The sequence below is a fragment of the Stegostoma tigrinum genome, chromosome 14 (genome assembly GCF_030684315.1).
Source record: "Stegostoma tigrinum isolate sSteTig4 chromosome 14, sSteTig4.hap1, whole genome shotgun sequence".
Classification (NCBI taxonomy): Eukaryota; Metazoa; Chordata; class Chondrichthyes; order Orectolobiformes; family Stegostomatidae; genus Stegostoma; species Stegostoma tigrinum.
In genome coordinates, this window is record NC_081367.1 from 66,211,011 (window position 1) to 66,229,114 (window position 18,104).

Consider the following 18,104-nt stretch of genomic DNA (forward strand, 5'->3'; position numbering starts at 1 on the left):
TTCCATCACATCTTACTTGGTTTTAAAAAACACTTTCAAACTGTACTCTCTTGTCCTCACACCTTTCACAAACTGAAACGGTTTTTCTATGGCTACTCTGTTCAGGCCTCGATTTTGAAGATTAACTTACTGGAGTTTTTGAAGAGTTAAGAGAGAGAGTTGGTGAGAGTAATGCTATTGGCCTGGTGTACATAGCATTCCATCGCGTTCATAGTGTATTATAAAATGTTACATAACAGAATGGAGAGAAAAGTTATCGATCATGGAATAAAAAAGGACAGTGGCAACAGGCAACCAAAAATGGCTGAATGATAGGGGCCAGAAGAACAGTCAATAGAAATTTTGTTTTAAAACACTTTGTACCAGATAACTCTTGGGGTCAGTACTGGGACCCTTTCTTTTCCTGATTTATATTGATGACCGAGATTTTGGTGTCTAGGAGACAATTTCAAAGTTTTGCAAATAATACAAATCTTTAAAGTACTGTTAATTGAGGAAGACACTGTAGACCTTCTAAAGGATGTAGACAAGTTGGTGGAGTGAGTGAATTAGAGTTGGATGAAGTTCAATGTGAAGAACTGCAAGGTGATACATTTGATCCAAAGAACTTACAGACACAATGTAAAATTTAAAAATGTGTAAAAATGGAGAGAGCTGGGCTGGTACACGCTGGTATTACTCTCCAATTTCATTCCCTGGTCCTGCACCCCTGTATACAGTTGCGGGGTTTAACAAGAACATTCTTGGACATGGTTCTTAAGTCCTTCTCAGATAAATAATCTGATTAATTTCCAACGTCTAAGAGAGTGTCACAGAGACAAAAAACCATTGTGTGAGCAAGACACTGCAGTGCCGAAGACATTAACCGGTTATTGGGCTGTGCTTTAGACAGGGTGTAAGAAGAATCATAAAACCTAGGAACAAAATTAGACAATTCGGCCCATCGAGTCTGCTCCACTATTCAATCATGGCCAGCATGTTTTTCAACCCCACTGCAATGTCTGGAATGAAGTCAGCCAGGCGAACCGCAGAGTATGAGTTCCCTGACTGGGGCTGTTAATCTGGCCCAATCAGGGAGCCCTGATGACAGATATAAAAAAGGGTGTCCAGGGTTCTGCTCACTCTAGGAGCTGGCTCTGAGCTAGCTGGGTTAATGTCCTGGACAATGCACATCGGAAAAAAGGGTGACTTGGTGATGGAATACCAGCCTGTGTGGAGCTCTGTCAGTGGTGCCGAGAGAAAAATGCTCCTGAAGAAATCCTGTGTTGGGATAAGCATTTCTGGCATCATGTCAATACTTAGAAAGCCTGACCCACTGGATGTTTTTCACAAAGACTGGGCCCAGTATCTGGGAAGAGAGTGTGTTATTTTATTTCCCAGATAAATGACATGGGGCAGACAAAAAGCAATGAGCAATTCTCTTGACAGTTTGTGGACCCACAGCTTTCTCTTTATTAGAAGTCTAACTTTCCCCGAAGCACCAAATACTTTCGAGAGTTGACTAACTTAGTTAAGACTTATTATGACTCCCAGCCTCCTCTAATTCTGACACATTATCTGTTTTACTTGGGTAACACAGCGTGAAGCTGGAGGAACACAGCAGGCCAGACAGCATCAGAGGGGCAGGAAAGTTGCCATTTCAGGTCAAGTCCCTTCTGTGCAGTTTGAGAACCAGGGGAGTCCGTTCATTGGGATTTTCCATGAGGTTAAGATGGCAGGCAGAGGCATGTGATTTTGGTTTAACCCTAAAAGTGAGATGCTCAGAGACTGTTTGGTCTGCTGGATTAGTGATGTGATGCCTACTAGCTGAATCCTAAATGGACTTCAAACAGCCTTTGTCATAAGAAAGTGCAGTGAGTGGAGAGAATATCAAAGGAAGTGAACACCCTCACAGGGCCCACTCAGCTTGGGGAACACCACGTGAGTGAAAGCAATTGCATAACCTCACTCAGGACATATCCTGAACAGGGGGAGGCTAGGTCAATCCCACCAGCAAAACCCCAAAACAAAGCCAAGCATTGGTAAAACTGTTAACATTTTTGAGGATCCAGACTGGCAGGCCATTGTAGTTGGTGCAGGTTAGCGGACTCGAGACACCAAGAGTCCTAAGCTTGAATTCAGTGAGAAAACAAACTCAAGCCAATATCCAGGAAAGTGCATATCTTGGAAATTCCACCCACAACTGGTTTGGAACTGTGAAAATGCTTAGCAACATCCAAATCAGAACCAAAACAACCATAAATGATCACCCAATTCAGAGGCGGGGAGACTAGGACCCGTGGGCACAGCCTTAAAATTAGAGGGGGTAAGTTTAAAACTGAAATGAGACGACATTTCTTCAGCCAGAGAGTGGTGGGCTTGTGGAATTCATTGCCACAGAGTGCAGTGAAGGCCAGGACGTTAGTTGCCTTCAAGGCAGAGGTTGACAAATTCTTGATCTCAAAAGGAATCAAGGGCAATGGGGAGAGTGCAGGGAAGTGGAGTTGAAATGCCCATCAGCCATGATTTAAATGGCGGAGTGGACTTGATGGGCCGAATGCCCTTACTTCCACTCCTATGTCTTATGGTCTGATGATGGGGGCCAAGACTTGCATGACTGTATCAGTGATTGCAAAACCAGTCTTTTACCAAAATTCGCTCTAGACGCCAACCCTTAAGTTTGCGCTAGACTCTTCAGTGAAGCTGAGAGCCTATGCTGGGGAACCATCGCAGACTAAGGTACAATGTTGGTTCTGGTCTCTCAAGATAAGCAGCTGCTTCAGTTACAACAGAGATCGCAGTAAAAAGGCTTGGGCCAAGCTTGATGGGACAAAATTGGTTAAGAAACTCTCAACTTGATTGGTTCAACACTTTTCAGTTAGAAAATGGCTGCCTAAGTGAAGTCCTAATTATATTATCGGACGTTTTTGAGGAAGGTCTAGGGACTATCAAAGGAGCCAAGGCCTCCTTACATGGCTAACAAGAACAGATTCCACAAATCTGCAAGGCCTGCCCAATGCCATTTTCCCTTCGAGTAAAAATAGAGGCAAAATAAAAAATAAAAAAAATCAGGAGGTGCAAAGCAAAAGGAATCATCAAACCGGTCCAATTTGTGGAATGGGCAGCACTGGTCGTACCAATTGTGAAGCCTGACGGGTCGATTTGCCCTTGTGCAGATTTCAAACAAATGGTAAACCGCTGTTTAAATACACAATCCCTTACACAGAGGATTTATATGCAAAACTGACAAGGAGGGGGTGGGGTGGGGGTCGGGGGTCTGCCCCTCACGAAGCTGGACATGAGCCACGTGTTTGCAATTGCGGTCAGACGAGAAGTCCCAGAAGTGTGCTGCGATCTATAACCATAAGGGCTTGTGTCAGGGACTTCCCTATGGGGTATCACCATCCTCTGCCATTTTCCAGCAGACAATGGAAAACATTTTACAGAGTCTACCCCAGGTCACCATTTATCTGGATGACGTGCCGATAACCAGGAAGAACAATAAAGAACATTGAGAGAACTTAGCAGGTGTATACCTTAGTGGGGGGGGGGGGGGGGTGGAGAGAGTGTTCCAGGTACCCCAAGTGACCTATTTGGGCTACAGAGTTGACAACAGCTGCTAGAAAATAAACTGAGGGCAATCAAAGTTGCCCCAACTCCCACATCAGTACCAGCGAGTGTAGGACGTTACTTGGGTTGTTGAATTATTACATATGTGACCTGGGCTTCATCCTGGCACCCTTACACCTGCTGTTGAAAAAGGCTCAGCCTTGGAAATGGTCTTGTAGCCAAGATGTAGCCTTTTTGGGAAACGAACAAGTAGCTATCATCGTCTAAGGTATAGGCATGCTATGATCCTCAATGAAATGTGGTACTAACATGCGATACCTCCCTGTATGGTATAAGGACGGTGTTGGCTCAGCGGTGACCCGGCAGAAAGGAACATCCAATAGCACATGCTTCCCAGACTTGGGCTGATGCCGAACAAAGATACGCTAAGATAGAGAAGAAAGGCTTGGCAGTCATCTTGGGGGTGAGAAAGTTCCACCAGTACCTTCATGGATGTAAATTTGTAATAGTAAAGGCCCACAAAAACCCCTGCTAGGGATATCTGAAGGGGACAGGGCCCATAGTTTTAGGTCAAGTTCAGCAGTGGGCTCTTATTCTGGATGGTACAATGACAAGTCCGAACACCGTCTGGAAGGCCAAGTGGCAAATCCAGATGCCTTGAGCTGCCGACCACTGGCATCAGGAAAAGCAATGCCAGATACGACACTCTAAGTGAGACAGACAGTTTACTTCAGGGAATAAAGTTTGGTCTTGAAACCATGCGAATTGCCCTGCTTGTGTAACAGGCACGGTCAACACAAGCTCAGATCCTGTGACGCACAAAGTTCAAGGAGGAGAAGCGGTTCTGAACAAGAACGTCCAGCTCATGAAGGCTGGAACAAAGCATACTCAGGCCCTCAGAGCAGTCAGCAAGGGACCTAATGTCATAGAAACCTCAGAGGGTGGGATCGACATACCAAACATCACAGCCTCAATGCCATTACCACGAAGACAAAGAATTTCAGCTCAGGCACTCCAGGTGCAAGAGGCAGGCTACGGCCCGGTACACACCGCTAGTATCCCAGGTGGAGTCAGTGGAACCGCACCTCAAGTGAAAACTCCTAAGAATACGCTGCAGTAAAAAGAACGGGCCTACGTGCCAGGATATGAGGGGAAGGGATGTAAGGAATTGGAATGGAGTCAGCCCAGCGGATCGCACAGCATATGAATTTCCCGGTTAAGTCAGGGAGCCCTGGCTGACAGATGTAAGCAAGAGCATCAGGAGCTCTGTTCATTTGCGCAGCCAGCTCTGAGCTAGCTTGGTCGATGTCACATATCATGCGCATATATACAAAGGGTGACCTGGGGCCAGGATATCAGCCTCTGCAGAGTTATTTCACCCATTCTCTTCTCCTCCCTTCCCAATCAAGAATCTGAGAGAAGGTAGTTAAGTGGCATCACTTGGAATGGGAGCTGTGACTTTTCACAACAGCGTGGTCACTATTTTTGGAAAAGGAAACTGTTTGTAATGCAAAAATTACTCTTACAATACTACAAACAGAACCTGGCTTTATTCACGTAACATTTGAAATATTCAGAGTGGTGGGTGGGAGTTACCCACATTAAAAATAAAAGGCATTTCAGGAAGGACATCAGTTTTGTATTGAGATTTTTAAATGACGAAAAACTTGTCGAGCCTGCGCAGGATTCTTTCAGCACAGACAAGATCACACATACAGCAGTCTCTACGAAGGCTGAGTTTCATCTACGTCAATCAACTAATTTTCAAAAAACCACACACCCCACCGAAAACCACTCTCTCAAATACGGGGAAAACATGAGCAAAGAGATTAGATTTCCACACGATGCTGCTGTCGACTGTGCCCTACTCAAACGGCCAGCTGCTTCTTTTAATTCAACTGTGACTTTTTCCAACACAGCTCCTTGGGGATAACGTGATCCAGTTTGTGAATCAGGTATGGAGATTCTTTCACTTCAAATCGTTTCTGTGAAGGGGCTCAAACGCTGCTGGTTAATCAGGAGGTACAATGCTCACACATGAATACCAAACAACTAAACTTTTATGTTGAAAAGTAGACTGTGTAGAAAAACAGTGGAGTAAACTTGTCAACTTTGGCTCACGAATTCATTTTCGTGAATGAAGACTCCTAGACTTCCAAAAGGTGGTGATCGTCCTGAGTTTTTTTTTGCTTTGTGTATGTAGAAGAAATTCTGATAGGTTCTGTTAACAGCATGCATAATTCGGAGTGCTTTAAGATTCTTCCCTTACCCTTAGTTGTTGGATTTATTTTGTCACTGTAGGTTGTATTTTTTAATAAAAGTTTCACTTCTGATAAAAGTTTGTGGCGTTTTTACAGGAAGTATTTGACAGGATGGTTTAGCTGTATTGAGGATGGCCTCTCTCATGAGGTAAAGGGCCTGACAATCCTGCAGAAACACAGCTAAATCTGACACCCCACGCGTGAAAAAAGACACGACCAGAGCTAGTAGCTTGAGAGGGCTGTGCAAGTCAAGTTCATGTTGTTTGAAACAGAGCTCACTGGTCTGGCAGCATCAGTGTACACAAAGTAGAATTAACATTTCAAGTCCAGCACGCCTTCTTCAGAACTAGTGTTGTGTTTATCGCTTTCCAGCCTTTTCATCGTTTTTAAAAGCAGATTATGGGTTTCTAATTGCGCGACGAATTTAAATTGTTGCGATCTTACCTATACAGGCAGAGGCTGAACACCTTACTTACCAGGTATATGTGCAGGTGAGGTAGATTGGCCACTCTAAAATGCCCATAGTGTCCAGGGATGCGCAAGCCAGGTGGAACAGCCATCAGAAATGTGGGTTTACAGGGATGGGGGTCCATGTGGGATAGTCTTCAGAGCACCAGTGTGGACTCAATGGGCTGAACGGCCTACTTTCTGCACTGTAGGGAAGCTGTGTATCGTCGAGATCCAGAGATAACACAGCCAAATTGAGTTTCTCAATAGAGGGGATTCAAGAATTCTAAATCGGTTTTGCTTTTAGTATCCTATGAAAAACATTGTCGCTTTTAAAACACTTTTGCTTTCTACTCCTCTAAAAGTACAACCGCAGCAATACATACAGTGCACCAAAATGATTTTGATCACTCTCCCAGTGATCATCAAACTACCCGACACGCAAAACATTTGCTCCATTTGGAAGATTTGTTGCTTGTATGCTCTTTATTGTTGCAACCACCACAATGTTTATCTGAACCCTAATCTATTTCACTTCCTCCTCTCATGCAACATTTCTGTCTGTTTCACTGATTTCCTTTTCGCAGAAGCAAAATACTTAAACCGCTCTCTACATATTGGTTTACAGAGAATATTTCTTAAAGAAAGAGAAAAGTAGTGAAAAATAACTGGAATCACGAGGCCATCATAAGCAACGTACTACCATCCAAACACCAAACAATGAACAAATAGGGGACAGATGACAGGAACTTGAAACTGAGCTTGTAAAAATTAAAGTTATCTTTGTAGCAGAGATATTTTTGATAGTAGGACATTGAAGTAGACTTAATATTGTTCATAAACACAGTTCAAACTTTTGAAAGCCTGACACACATTTCTGATAAATTGAACCGAGACAACTGCTTATCACAGACATGAGTAATAAGGGAAATTCAGTCTGAGAGTACTCTATAACTGGGAATGTACAATGTGGTTTGCATGTAAAAGAACTTCAATAATGAAACAACAGGCAAAAAACCGGTATTTAGCTTCCAAAAAGGTCATTAATAGCATTCCACTAAAGTGCAGGTGACACATTTTCTGAGTCATCAAGCATTTCTGACAAGCTGCTTCCTCCAGAGGGAAGCAGGGGTCAGTAGGTAGGTAGCATACTTCCTTTCAAAAATGTAGATGAGCATAGGGGTTTGGAGACTTAAGCAGCCTGACTCTATTGTTCAGTGTTCACACCCTATTCTTAAACACAACAACTAAACTCAAAGGGAAAATTACCTTCACTTACATACCGGCTGCACTCCAGGTCAGTAAGAATCTCTCAACCTTAGCTTCACAAACCCATCAATGTTGCTCTTCTATAGATTGTACCTACCATCCCCAACCTCTCATAATAAGCCAGAATTCCATAAATAATGAAATGTCTTTGACTTGTAATCATTCCAAAAGCCAACTTTCAATTTCATTTGTGTTTTCTATTTCAGGTCTTAATACATTAGGCTTCGCACTTTTTGTGTGAAGTTGCACACCATGAGTTCTGCGCCAAACAGCTCCCATATGCCATGTATAATTAATAACAATATGGAAGCTTTTACTTATTTTTATTACTTAATCTTTCTGATTGGTATTATTGGGAGTTGCATCGCACTTTGGGCATTTATAAGCCAAAGGAAAGCCAGAAAATGCCTCAACATCTACTTAATTAATTTACTGACTGCTGATTTTCTACTGAGTCTGGCTCTGCCTTTCAAAATAATTGTGGATTTGGGTGTTGCTCCATGGGGTTTGAAGATCTTCCACTGTCAGGTTACAGCATGCCTCATCTACGTTAACATGTATTCGTCGATTATTTTCCTGGGCTTTGTGAGCATAGATCGATACATTCAGCTCTCAGGAAACTCAAGGTTCCAGCGAATTCAAGAACCAGGTTTTGCCAAAATGATGTCTCTGGTAATTTGGGGGATGGTCCTGCTGCTGATGGTGCCTAATATGGCAATCCCCATCAAAAGGATAAACCCAAAACCTTTTCTGAAGTGCGCAGAGATCAAAATTACGCTGGGATTGCACTGGCATGTCCTCACCAATTTTATCTGCATTGCAATATTCATGAACGTTTCAGCGATGATACTGACATCCAACTTCCTTGTGGTGAAGAAACTGTATAAAAACAAGGACAGAGAAATGCAGAAAGATGTGCAGAAAACTCTGAGGCACGTTTTCATACTGACCAGCATCTACATCATTTGTTTTGTCCCGTATCATATTGTGCGGACTCCATACACTCTCAGTCAGTACAAACCAGCAGGAGATTGCTCTACGCAACGAGCCTGGTTTCTCGCAAAGGAATCCACCTTCCTGCTGGCTGTCCTCAATCTCTGTTTTGACCCCATTCTGTATTTCTACCTCTGCAAATCATTCCGGTCAAAAATCACTGAAACGTTTGGATTGACCAAGGAGTCCAGACACACAAAAAAGGAGCGTGAAGAGGCGGCAAATGAGACCAACTTAACACTGTGCAATTAAAATGGATAGTCTCCTGTCAATTCTCCCGCCCTTCTGCCCCCTAAACGGAATAAAGAAAAAAAAAATTAAAATTAATGGCACAGATTGAGTTTTTCGAAGACTGTTTGAAACTTCTGCTGTGATGCCACAGTTTCTTTGACAAATGAATCATGTGAAGAAGCAATAAAAACAACATTCACCACATTTTTACTTTGGGGTTTTAAAAGTTGGACCAAAGCACAAATTCTCTAAGTCTACGACACAACGTAAACAAATTCAAGAAAACTGGTTTGACTAAAAAAAATTACTCAATGTTGAAAGTGAACTTAAGACAATGGATAGATTAATATCATGCTTGTCACCTTTGAGAAAGATTAATTCATGCAATGTGTACAAAACTGTGGACTTATATTATTCACGTTTAAGCGTTATATCTTATATATTGTATTTAATTAAACTTGAGTTTAATTAAAGATTTTATTAAATAAATGATCAGGGCATCCCCTTGAAGGGCAATGGCCTCCCATTTGTTCTCCAATTTCCTGACTCATTTCGGCATCATTTAAAATTTGAAGTGCTCAATTCTGTGGCCATACTGTGCTTGGTTGTGTATACTGGATTTGTTGTTGGGTAGAAGTGGATACAAATGGTAGGTGTGGTTTGGGAGCAAAAGAAACAAGCAAAATGAGTCACCCACTTAAAAGAAACACAGTGATAATGGGAACTGCAGACGCTGGAGAATCCAAGATAATGAAACGTGAGGCTCTCTGATGAAGGGTCTAGGCCCGAAACGTCAGCTTTTGTGCTCCTGAGACGCTGCTGGGCCTGTGTTCATCCAGCCTCACATTTCATTATCTTAAAAGAAACACAAGCTGGTTTTGCTCAGTGTTTGCATGCTTATCTCAAAAGAAGTTGATGGGCTTCAATAACTCGACTGCATTGTCTAAACTGATAGGTTTTTCTGATGAGCCATTAAAACCCATGGTTGTCCCGCACGAACTAAAAATCAAAGACCACGATTCCACCAGGCAATTGAAACAATGAAGGGGAGTTTAGAGATAGTAGGAACTGCCGGTGCTGGAGAGTCTGAGATAACAAGGTGTAGAGCTGGATGAACACAGCAGTTTACCTGATTGTCCTGCTCTTCACGGCTACCTTATTTAACACCAGCAAGCAGATTAATGTCACTAATCTCTCAACTGCTCTCAGGATCTCTGTGCCCAACGTGCCTATTAAATACCGCGCACAACAGAGTCTACACCTCTAAAGCTAATCAGTTCATTTGCAAAAATGTTAAAGGGACAGTCTCAGAGTCTGACTCAGTACAAGTGCAACCTCTTCCTCAGTGTACATTTTAAATCTGGTTTCTAATTATCAATCACCCCAAATTGAGACAAAGAACGTGTTTTCAAAAACTAAGCTGGTCACGCAAAAGGATAAACAAATTAAATCAACAGCACAGACATTTCTTTGAAGAAAATGAAAATTACTTTAAAAGCTATGCAGAAAACATATGTAACAATTAGTGCAGAAAATAGCTTTAGGCTTTGTTTGAGCTTTGCTGGAGGTCCTGAACTTTGATTGAGCAAAGACCTTCTGATGTTACTTATAGCATCATTTTCTCCCCAGTGCGCACTACATGCTGATTTAACAAATGCAGTGCAAGAAAAGGTGACTGTTTTGCCAAATCTGGCTCACTCTGGCACAGGGACAAAATGTCAAAGGTTCAAGTCCAGCATGCCCCAAATATGGGTTACAACATGTCTGCACAGTTTGATGAAAACTTTTTGATATCTTTACAAACCAAATTTATCATTTTCATTCCTTCTCCCATAGTATCTATTTTCTAACCAACTTGTTCACAGCTTTTATAACGCACCTCTGGAACAGCTGGGTCTGGAAAACAGGTCTCCTGTTCCAGAGGTAGAGACACTACCACCATGCCATAAGAACCTTGCATCCTCTCTCTTTACTCAATTTTGAATTGAGGAGCGGTTTTTACTCAAAATCCGTACTTGTTAGCTCTATTAGTAGTAGTTTTATAAACTGGTCCCTTATTTAAGTCTTCAACTAAATTACATTTACTCCAAAATGATACTTACCATATCTTCCTTTTCTGTCACTCGTATCTCTCTTCCTTCAACCCTTCTCCTTTGTTTTAAAGCTTTTAAAAACCAGATGATAATTATTCTGCATAAATGTTAGCCTAACCTAGATTGTGGGGAGTAATAGTTTGGAAAACAGCAGGTGTAATCCAAACTGAGCCACCCCACCTTTGAGCGTAGGACAGTGTTGGTACAGTAACCTTTGGAAAGAACTATCCTTTGCCCTCCCATTCCCCCATGGGACAGCTAATCACAGACTTGAAACACTTAACCCTGCCTTTCACCTTCAATTCCTCCTGACCTGCTGTTGCTGGCATTTTCTGTTTCAATGGGAGCTCCTAAGGGTCCATGAAAATATTCTGGTCAAATACTGGAGTTAAAATTAACAATGACGTTTGTCGTGATGCATTGCCTTTCTCCCTCCCCGAATTGGGACAAGTAGCAAGATTCAGACTTCACCTGGTACCAGTGAGGCCAGCCACAATGATTCTATCAGCCATAAATTACGTACAGAAGTGTAAACACTATGTAGCCTAGAGTTAAAGAAAGGTGACATGATTGGAAAGTTGCCAGCATTCTTCTTCATCCTTAAATGACCAGAAGAAGGTAGTAGTCAAAGACATTATTGAACTACTGGCAGTATGTCTTGTCATGATTCTGAGGTAGTGTACTGGAAATTAAGCCCTAGAGTTGTCAAAGTTAGAAGATTTTGTAAGAAGTACACAAAGTTGCCCAATTTATCTGTCTTTTAGACTAAGGTTGACAAAAAGCACTGAACAGGTTTCTGTATTTTACAAAAATCAGCAACAATTATGAACCATCAACTTATAACTATTAGTTGAAACTCTAACTTACCGATAAAACTCCCCTTACTCCAACACATACACAACAAAAACATGGGTGTTATGAGAAGAAAAGACTAGGAAGTCAGTTCAATGTTTCGTGTCCCTCAGTGGTCCCTTTCGACTTGTCAGCACCCACTTTTCAGAAGACCAACGGCTTCTTTAGATAAATATTTACACCCATAACTTGGGTATTATTACATATTTATTGTACAGATGTTACAGATTATAAATAATGTTAGATCAACTGTTCATTTTAATTCTGCAATTGACAGATTCCTATTAACTACAGCTGTTAGGAGATAGGAGGTAAAGGCCAAGATATGAGGTAAAGGTGAAGATAAGAGTAACGTCACAGATCAGCCCTGATCTTACCGAATGCAGGAATAGGTTTGAGAGATAACATTCTTTTATCTTGTCTCTTTTAGTAGCATATGGATAATAAAAATGAGCAGGGGCTAGAAAAACACACCAGCAATACCATACCTGACATACATCATGAATTACTCAGAAGGCTTCTGAGCACAATTGAACATTCTGGAAAGAAAGCTCAGGCCAGCAGAGAAAAAGACACAGATGACTACTAAACGATGCATTATTAGCTAGCCATCTAACTACTCACTATGTCATCAAACTGATATTTCGCAAGTTAAAGGCTTGTACGGCCTTTATAGCCACATTTAAGATTAAACACCTGTACCACACAAACAAACAAACAATCAGGAAACATTTATCTTAGTGAGACTGCACTCTGCTGACCAACTTCAAGCTGTTACAGAACAGTGTGCACAGAATTCTTTCAATCCAAGGGCTCAATGTGTGAGAACATGGTTCAACCTAGCAGACTCATCATAAACCAAGCAGTAAAAAATGTCCTTTGCTTCCCAATTAAAACAAATAAAACAGGTTGGTACAAAATTTGTTAAATTAAAAAAAAAATAGAGGTGGCCAACAGCTGCATACATTTCTTCAACACAACCTGTACATCTTAAAAGGCTTCATCATTCGAGATTGCAATAAAGATTCCGAACTCAACAAAAGTGCACAATTCTTTGGCAGGTTTTCACAACGCCCCGCCATGAATTCACCACCAGAGTCCCACTAATTCCAGCAAAAACAGACTAACTACCATTTACCCTGTGTTCTGGGCCGTTTCCATCTAATCTATGATCATTTATAAAAATATGCTTAAAACCCACCCCCTAATCGCCCCACATGCACCCGATATGAACCATTTGGTCATTATGCCAGAACACAAACAGGCACCACTGAAAAGATTATCACGTTAACAGACACAGAAAGGATATGGTCAAATTTTCTTCTCCCAGCCTTCTGCAGAAGATTAGGTTCCGCAGAAAACTTACCAACACTAAACTCACATCTAAATCAATCCAAACATTTGACCTTAAGACAATACAATCAAACACTGACACACAATCTGACAAAACTTATTGTTGTGTGTTCCTCATCTGCCTTTGGAAATATTCTTCCTTTGGCTACTGGTACAGCAGTTGCTTACCTGGGGAATGGGAAAGTGAGTGGCATATTGAAGGTGTCGAGGGTGCTCGTAAGTGCACGGGAAGATCAGCTCCTTCTGCTTCTCTTTTCTGATTGGCTTCTCATCTCTCGTGGTGCGTTGTTCCAAGGAAGGATTTGTATTGGGCTCACATGTCAAAGAATCTCCAGGCATCGGAGAGAAAATCTGTAAACAGAACGGCCAACAAGGATAATAAAATGTGAGGCTGGATGAACACAGCAGGCCCAGCAGCATCTCAGGAGCACAAAAGCTGACGTTTCGGGCCTAGACCCTTCATCAGAGAGGCCAACAAGGAAATGAGCGCTTTTAACAAACTAAAACACACGTAGCTAAGGATACACTTCTACACTTTAGAAAAACAGAAAATAGGAGTACGTCACTTGGCCCTTTCGGCCTGCTCCATCTTTCAACATGATCATGGGTTGATTATCCAACTCAGTCCCCTGTCCCAGTCTCTCCCATGCTTTTTGATCTTGTTAGCGCAAAAACTTGATGATTCAGAGTGATAATCTCACTTTGAGCCAATCATTCGGTATATTGTAAATAGTAAGCTTGTGTTATAGAGTCATAAGTGTACAGTATTGTAACAGGCCCTTCAATCTGACTCATCCATGCTGACCAGACATCATAAATTGGTCTAGTCCCATTTGTCAGCATTTAGTCCACATCCTGCTCAACCCTTCCTATTCACATATCCATCTAGATGCCTTTTAAATGTTGTTATTGTGAACTAAATGACAATACACTCCTATTGAAGTAGTGTGTAACCAGTGCAAAACATTGCTATGGGATGGATTAATTTGTTCTTGAATGGCCACAGATCAAAGGTCTTGATCACATTTCTGACCCTTTTTAAAAAGAATGTTTTGCAAGATCGGAGGATCACGAGCAAGGCTGGAGTTTATCACCCATCCCTGACGTGGTGGTCTTTAGGAAGCAGTAATTACATTCAATTCACAGCATGACCATATTGGCATAAGACTAAACTTGATCATGATAGCAAGTTTCATTCCCAACAGGCATTAGTGAATACTTGAGGTTATCCTTAAAATACAAAAGCTAACAGAGTTGTCAATTTCACAGTCTTTCTTCCAAGATTAGAATAGATACACAAAATATTCTTGGAAGGTAACCTATACAAGGGGAAGGTAATGAAATATATTTCAAACAATTCAGGGCTAGCTAGAAAGTCCCAAATCACAGGAACTGGAGTGGGACATTATGAAACATACATAGAGTGCTCTGAAGCACCGTCACTGGACCTAAAAACATTAACTCTGCTTTCTCTCTACCATATCTGCTGAGTTTTTCTGGCAATTTCTGCTTTAGTTTCCGATTTCCAGCATCTGCAGTTCTTTGCTTTTATTGAACATATATACTATTCGCCACAATATTTGTTGCATTGAAATTGCATGTGGATGCCATCCAGGAAGTGCCTCTTCACCTTATACCATCCTGATACTGAGATGTTAATTTTTGTTGTGTGTGTTAATGGTTCTACCACCAAAAATAGCAGTGCTGCAAGAAATGTTTGATCCCGCAGGCACAGAGGAATATTTGGTACATCAAAAACCTCAGTTAGGTTGGTGCTTATTTTTCTAAAATGAAAACAGAAGTCACTGAAAAAAACTCCAAGTCTGGCAGTGTCTCTAAAGAAAGACAAAGAGTTAAGATTTCCTGTCCAATATGACTTGTCTGGTGAACTGCAGTGGGAGAGAAGAGCAGAACTCTTCAGCATGAGTCATATTGGACCCAAAACAGCAACATGACAGTAACAGTAACAACACTTCTCTCTCTCCCCACAGATACTGCCAGACCTACTGATTTCATCAGCACTTTCTATGTCTACTTCAGAGTTCCAGTGTTCAGTGTATTTTGGTTTTATTGGAAGTGTTTTTTCTCCCCCCTTTTGAATGTGTGGGATCATGCCTCAGTTCAAATTATTGGAAGCAACTTAAAGATGCCAATAAAAAACTATTGAAATATAAAATACATGAAAGTTTCCCGAAAATAAAAAGATTTAATGGACGTTTTAAAATAAACTGCAATTGTTATTAATGGGCAGCGAGTTTGGCATTTCATGAAAATCAATTTCCAAGTTAAATTTCTTCCATGGGGACTGCACTTAGAAACAATCGGAACATATCTGAAAAAAACAGCCACTTTCAAAATAGTTAGTGGGTAATAAATGGTCAATAAAACCTGTAATTGCAAAGAGCTCCAACCTCAGCCAAAAATAAATCAGGCTTGATTAACACTCAGTAAGGACTTTAGAACTTGAGCAAAAAGAGGTGGTTTCAGGGTACTACAGCTGCCTTCGGTAAGCAGACAATACTCTTTCCTGAGCAAGAACTGCAGATGCTGGAGTCAATACAGTGTGGAGCTGGAGAAACAGCAGGTCAGACAGCATCAGAGGAGCAGCAAAGCTGACATCTTACATTTATACCCTTCATCAGGACACTTTCCTCTTCCAACAAGAAACTTGAGGGCCTAACTGATTTACCAGCAATTGCAGTTATGGAAATGAAAACAGAACACCAACTTCCAGTGGCCAAGCATAAACACTCAAAAGGGGGCAGAGGTACTGTCTCTACCTCTGAGCTAGGAGGCCTCAGAGCTACGTCATAGCATATCCTCAATCAGGTTAATTAAAATATCAACAGTGCTGCCCTGCGCTTTTAGGAGCTTTGTTACCAAGGTTCTCATTGAGAGGCTCAACATCAATAGATCATGTGAAATTGACAGTACCGATGGGATATATATTTACCAACCTTACCAGCAAAAGTTAGGGTTCATCTCGAGCCAGTAGATTTTTAAACAGCGTGAAGAATCTTAACCGCCAGTAATAGCAACTCCGGCACTGAAAATCAACTTTTATTGTGAACATTCATTCACAAGTTCATTATTGTTTTTGATGTTTGGATCAGTCTGACTTTCCTGCCCCTGCATTACAATTCCTGCATCTGATTTGACATTGATAAATAAACTAACTTCCACGTCCCACTTCTTACAGTGTTCTCCTCATTACTGATTCTTTAACCATTAAGCGACAAACTCATGACTGTCAGTAAATCTAATGGATTTTTTAACATCCTTTAGGGATAGGAAATCTGCCATGTTTATCTGGTCTAACCTACATGTGACTTCAGATCCAAAGCAATGAGTTTGATTCTTAACTGCTCTCTGGGCATTTCGGGATGGATAATAAATGCTGGCCTAGCCAATGATGCCCACATCCTATGAACAACTTTTAAAAATCTGATTTCTTAAGACATACATAGTCACTTTCCCTGTTTACACAGGTGCCTGATTCCCTGATTCTGAGGAAGAGTCACTGAACCAGAAACTTTAACCCTGTTTTGTCCTTCACAGATGCTGCCAGACCTGCTGAGCTTTTCCAGCAATTTGGTTTTGTTTCTGATTTCCGGTATCCGCAGTCATTTTGGTTTTTACTCAGTCAGGTTGGCCACACATTAAATAAATTTGCTGCCACAAGTTAAAATTTTAAAACAATTCCTTTTAGTTAAAGATAATTTACTCAATGAAAACACCAACAATTACTGAGTTGAGAAAATACATTTTAAAATAACATTGAGAAAACTTGCAGATAAATTTCATACAAACTATGATCAATTGCTGGAAAACTAACACATTCTTTGGGGGGGGGGGGGGTGAAAATGTTTGGCACTGATCTATGTTTTAAAACCCCAGAGTTGAATTACTCAATCATACAAAATCACGGTCCCAATTTATATCATTCCTTCAGATCTTCAGTAAACCAGCTAATCCACCAGGTGAAGGGTTCTCTCCCTCTGTGAGAGATGTTTGGTTCCTTTTCAGGCCAGCTGAAAGCTTTTGGCTTTCCTTCTCAACATCTATTGATTTCTCCCTGCAAACCACATCTCCCAGAAACAGATTCCAGGAGAGTTCTCACCCTCTGTCTCTCAAGCCCCCCACTACAAAACAACTCAGGGAGTGGGTGGGTGGGGGAGGGGTGGCAGCGGTGTGTGGAGGGAGAAACAGAACTTAAGAGTTTCCGAACAGGAGTTTTCAACCTACTGCAAATTCAGGTCCAAAGTCCGTTTTGAAGTCATTCTTGTCCACTTCATCAAATAAATTCGTAGGACCCGAATCCATGTCCATGTGCTCTCCAAGTCCCTGGTCCTACAATTAGAAAATTGGTTTAGTTCAAAACTAACAAGAGTCCAAACACAAGCATCGATAAGAATGCATTTAATCCTTGCCTCCTTGGAAAAATCTGTGTTGCTCCACTGGGGATTAACAAATTACCTACATCTTCATTCTCTTTTCGTAAGAATGTCGTGGGCTCTTTTTAGAAAGAAAATTTCAAAGCATGCAAATGATTACAATATTGCCAAACAACAAGTGGAATTTTGCACCCATCTGCTCTGTTTCTCCTGTTCAAAGACACTGTGCACTACACGTGTCCATACCCAAGGTAATCACCCAATTCCCCACTGGCGTTCTCCTACACTCCATGCTCCCAACCCTCAGAAGGGACAACTGCAAGCTGCACCTTTGCCACCCCCTCCCCGTCCCTCCAGAAAAACTCTTCACAGAAACCAGACATACTGGACATACTGAAACCATGGACCCAATCCGTGTGCCTCGATGGCTGAGAAAGTCATTTTCTTCATCAGAATGTGAATCAAGGGATGTGAGGAAACGCAGGAAAGTGGAGTGAAGATTGCCAGATCAGCTATGATCCAATTGAACGAAGGAGCAGTCTCAGGAGGCCGAATGGTCTACTCCTGTTCCTATTTCTAATGATCTTAGCTAGGCATCTGCCAACATGGCACTCCTTTACTGGACACTCATTGCTGCGCCAGTAGAGGCAGGACTGGGACCA

At 41.5% G+C, this 18,104-nt stretch overlaps 2 protein-coding genes across 5 annotated transcripts in view; one reads left to right on the top strand and one right to left on the bottom strand.

The window, feature by feature from the left end:
* Positions 1-18,104, bottom strand: part of LOC125457561 (mediator of RNA polymerase II transcription subunit 12-like protein) — a 568,603-nt gene that overhangs the window by 391,957 nt on the left and 158,542 nt on the right. For all 4 annotated transcript variants that reach the window (XM_048541933.2, XM_048541934.2, XM_048541932.2 and 1 more), the window contains exons 15-16: positions 17,294-17,398; positions 13,217-13,399 (exon numbers count right to left, since the gene is read on the bottom strand). In XM_048541933.2, the coding sequence (XP_048397890.2) occupies positions 13,217-13,399; positions 17,294-17,398 (288 nt within the window). The remainder of the gene's footprint in view (positions 1-13,216; positions 13,400-17,293; positions 17,399-18,104) is intronic.
* On the top strand, positions 5,257-9,159 carry LOC125457565 (G-protein coupled receptor 171-like). Its single transcript, XM_048541944.2, has 2 exons — positions 5,257-5,504; positions 7,733-9,159. Exon 2 carries the CDS (start codon positions 7,779-7,781, stop codon positions 8,769-8,771), a length of 993 nt encoding a protein of 330 aa, XP_048397901.1. The 5' UTR covers positions 5,257-5,504; positions 7,733-7,778; the 3' UTR covers positions 8,772-9,159.

What these genes read in the sequence shown, in the direction of transcription:
- LOC125457565 (XM_048541944.2), top strand. Translation starts at nt 7,779, where the DNA reads ATGAGTTCTGCGCCAAACAGCTCCCATATGCCATGTATAATTAATAAC.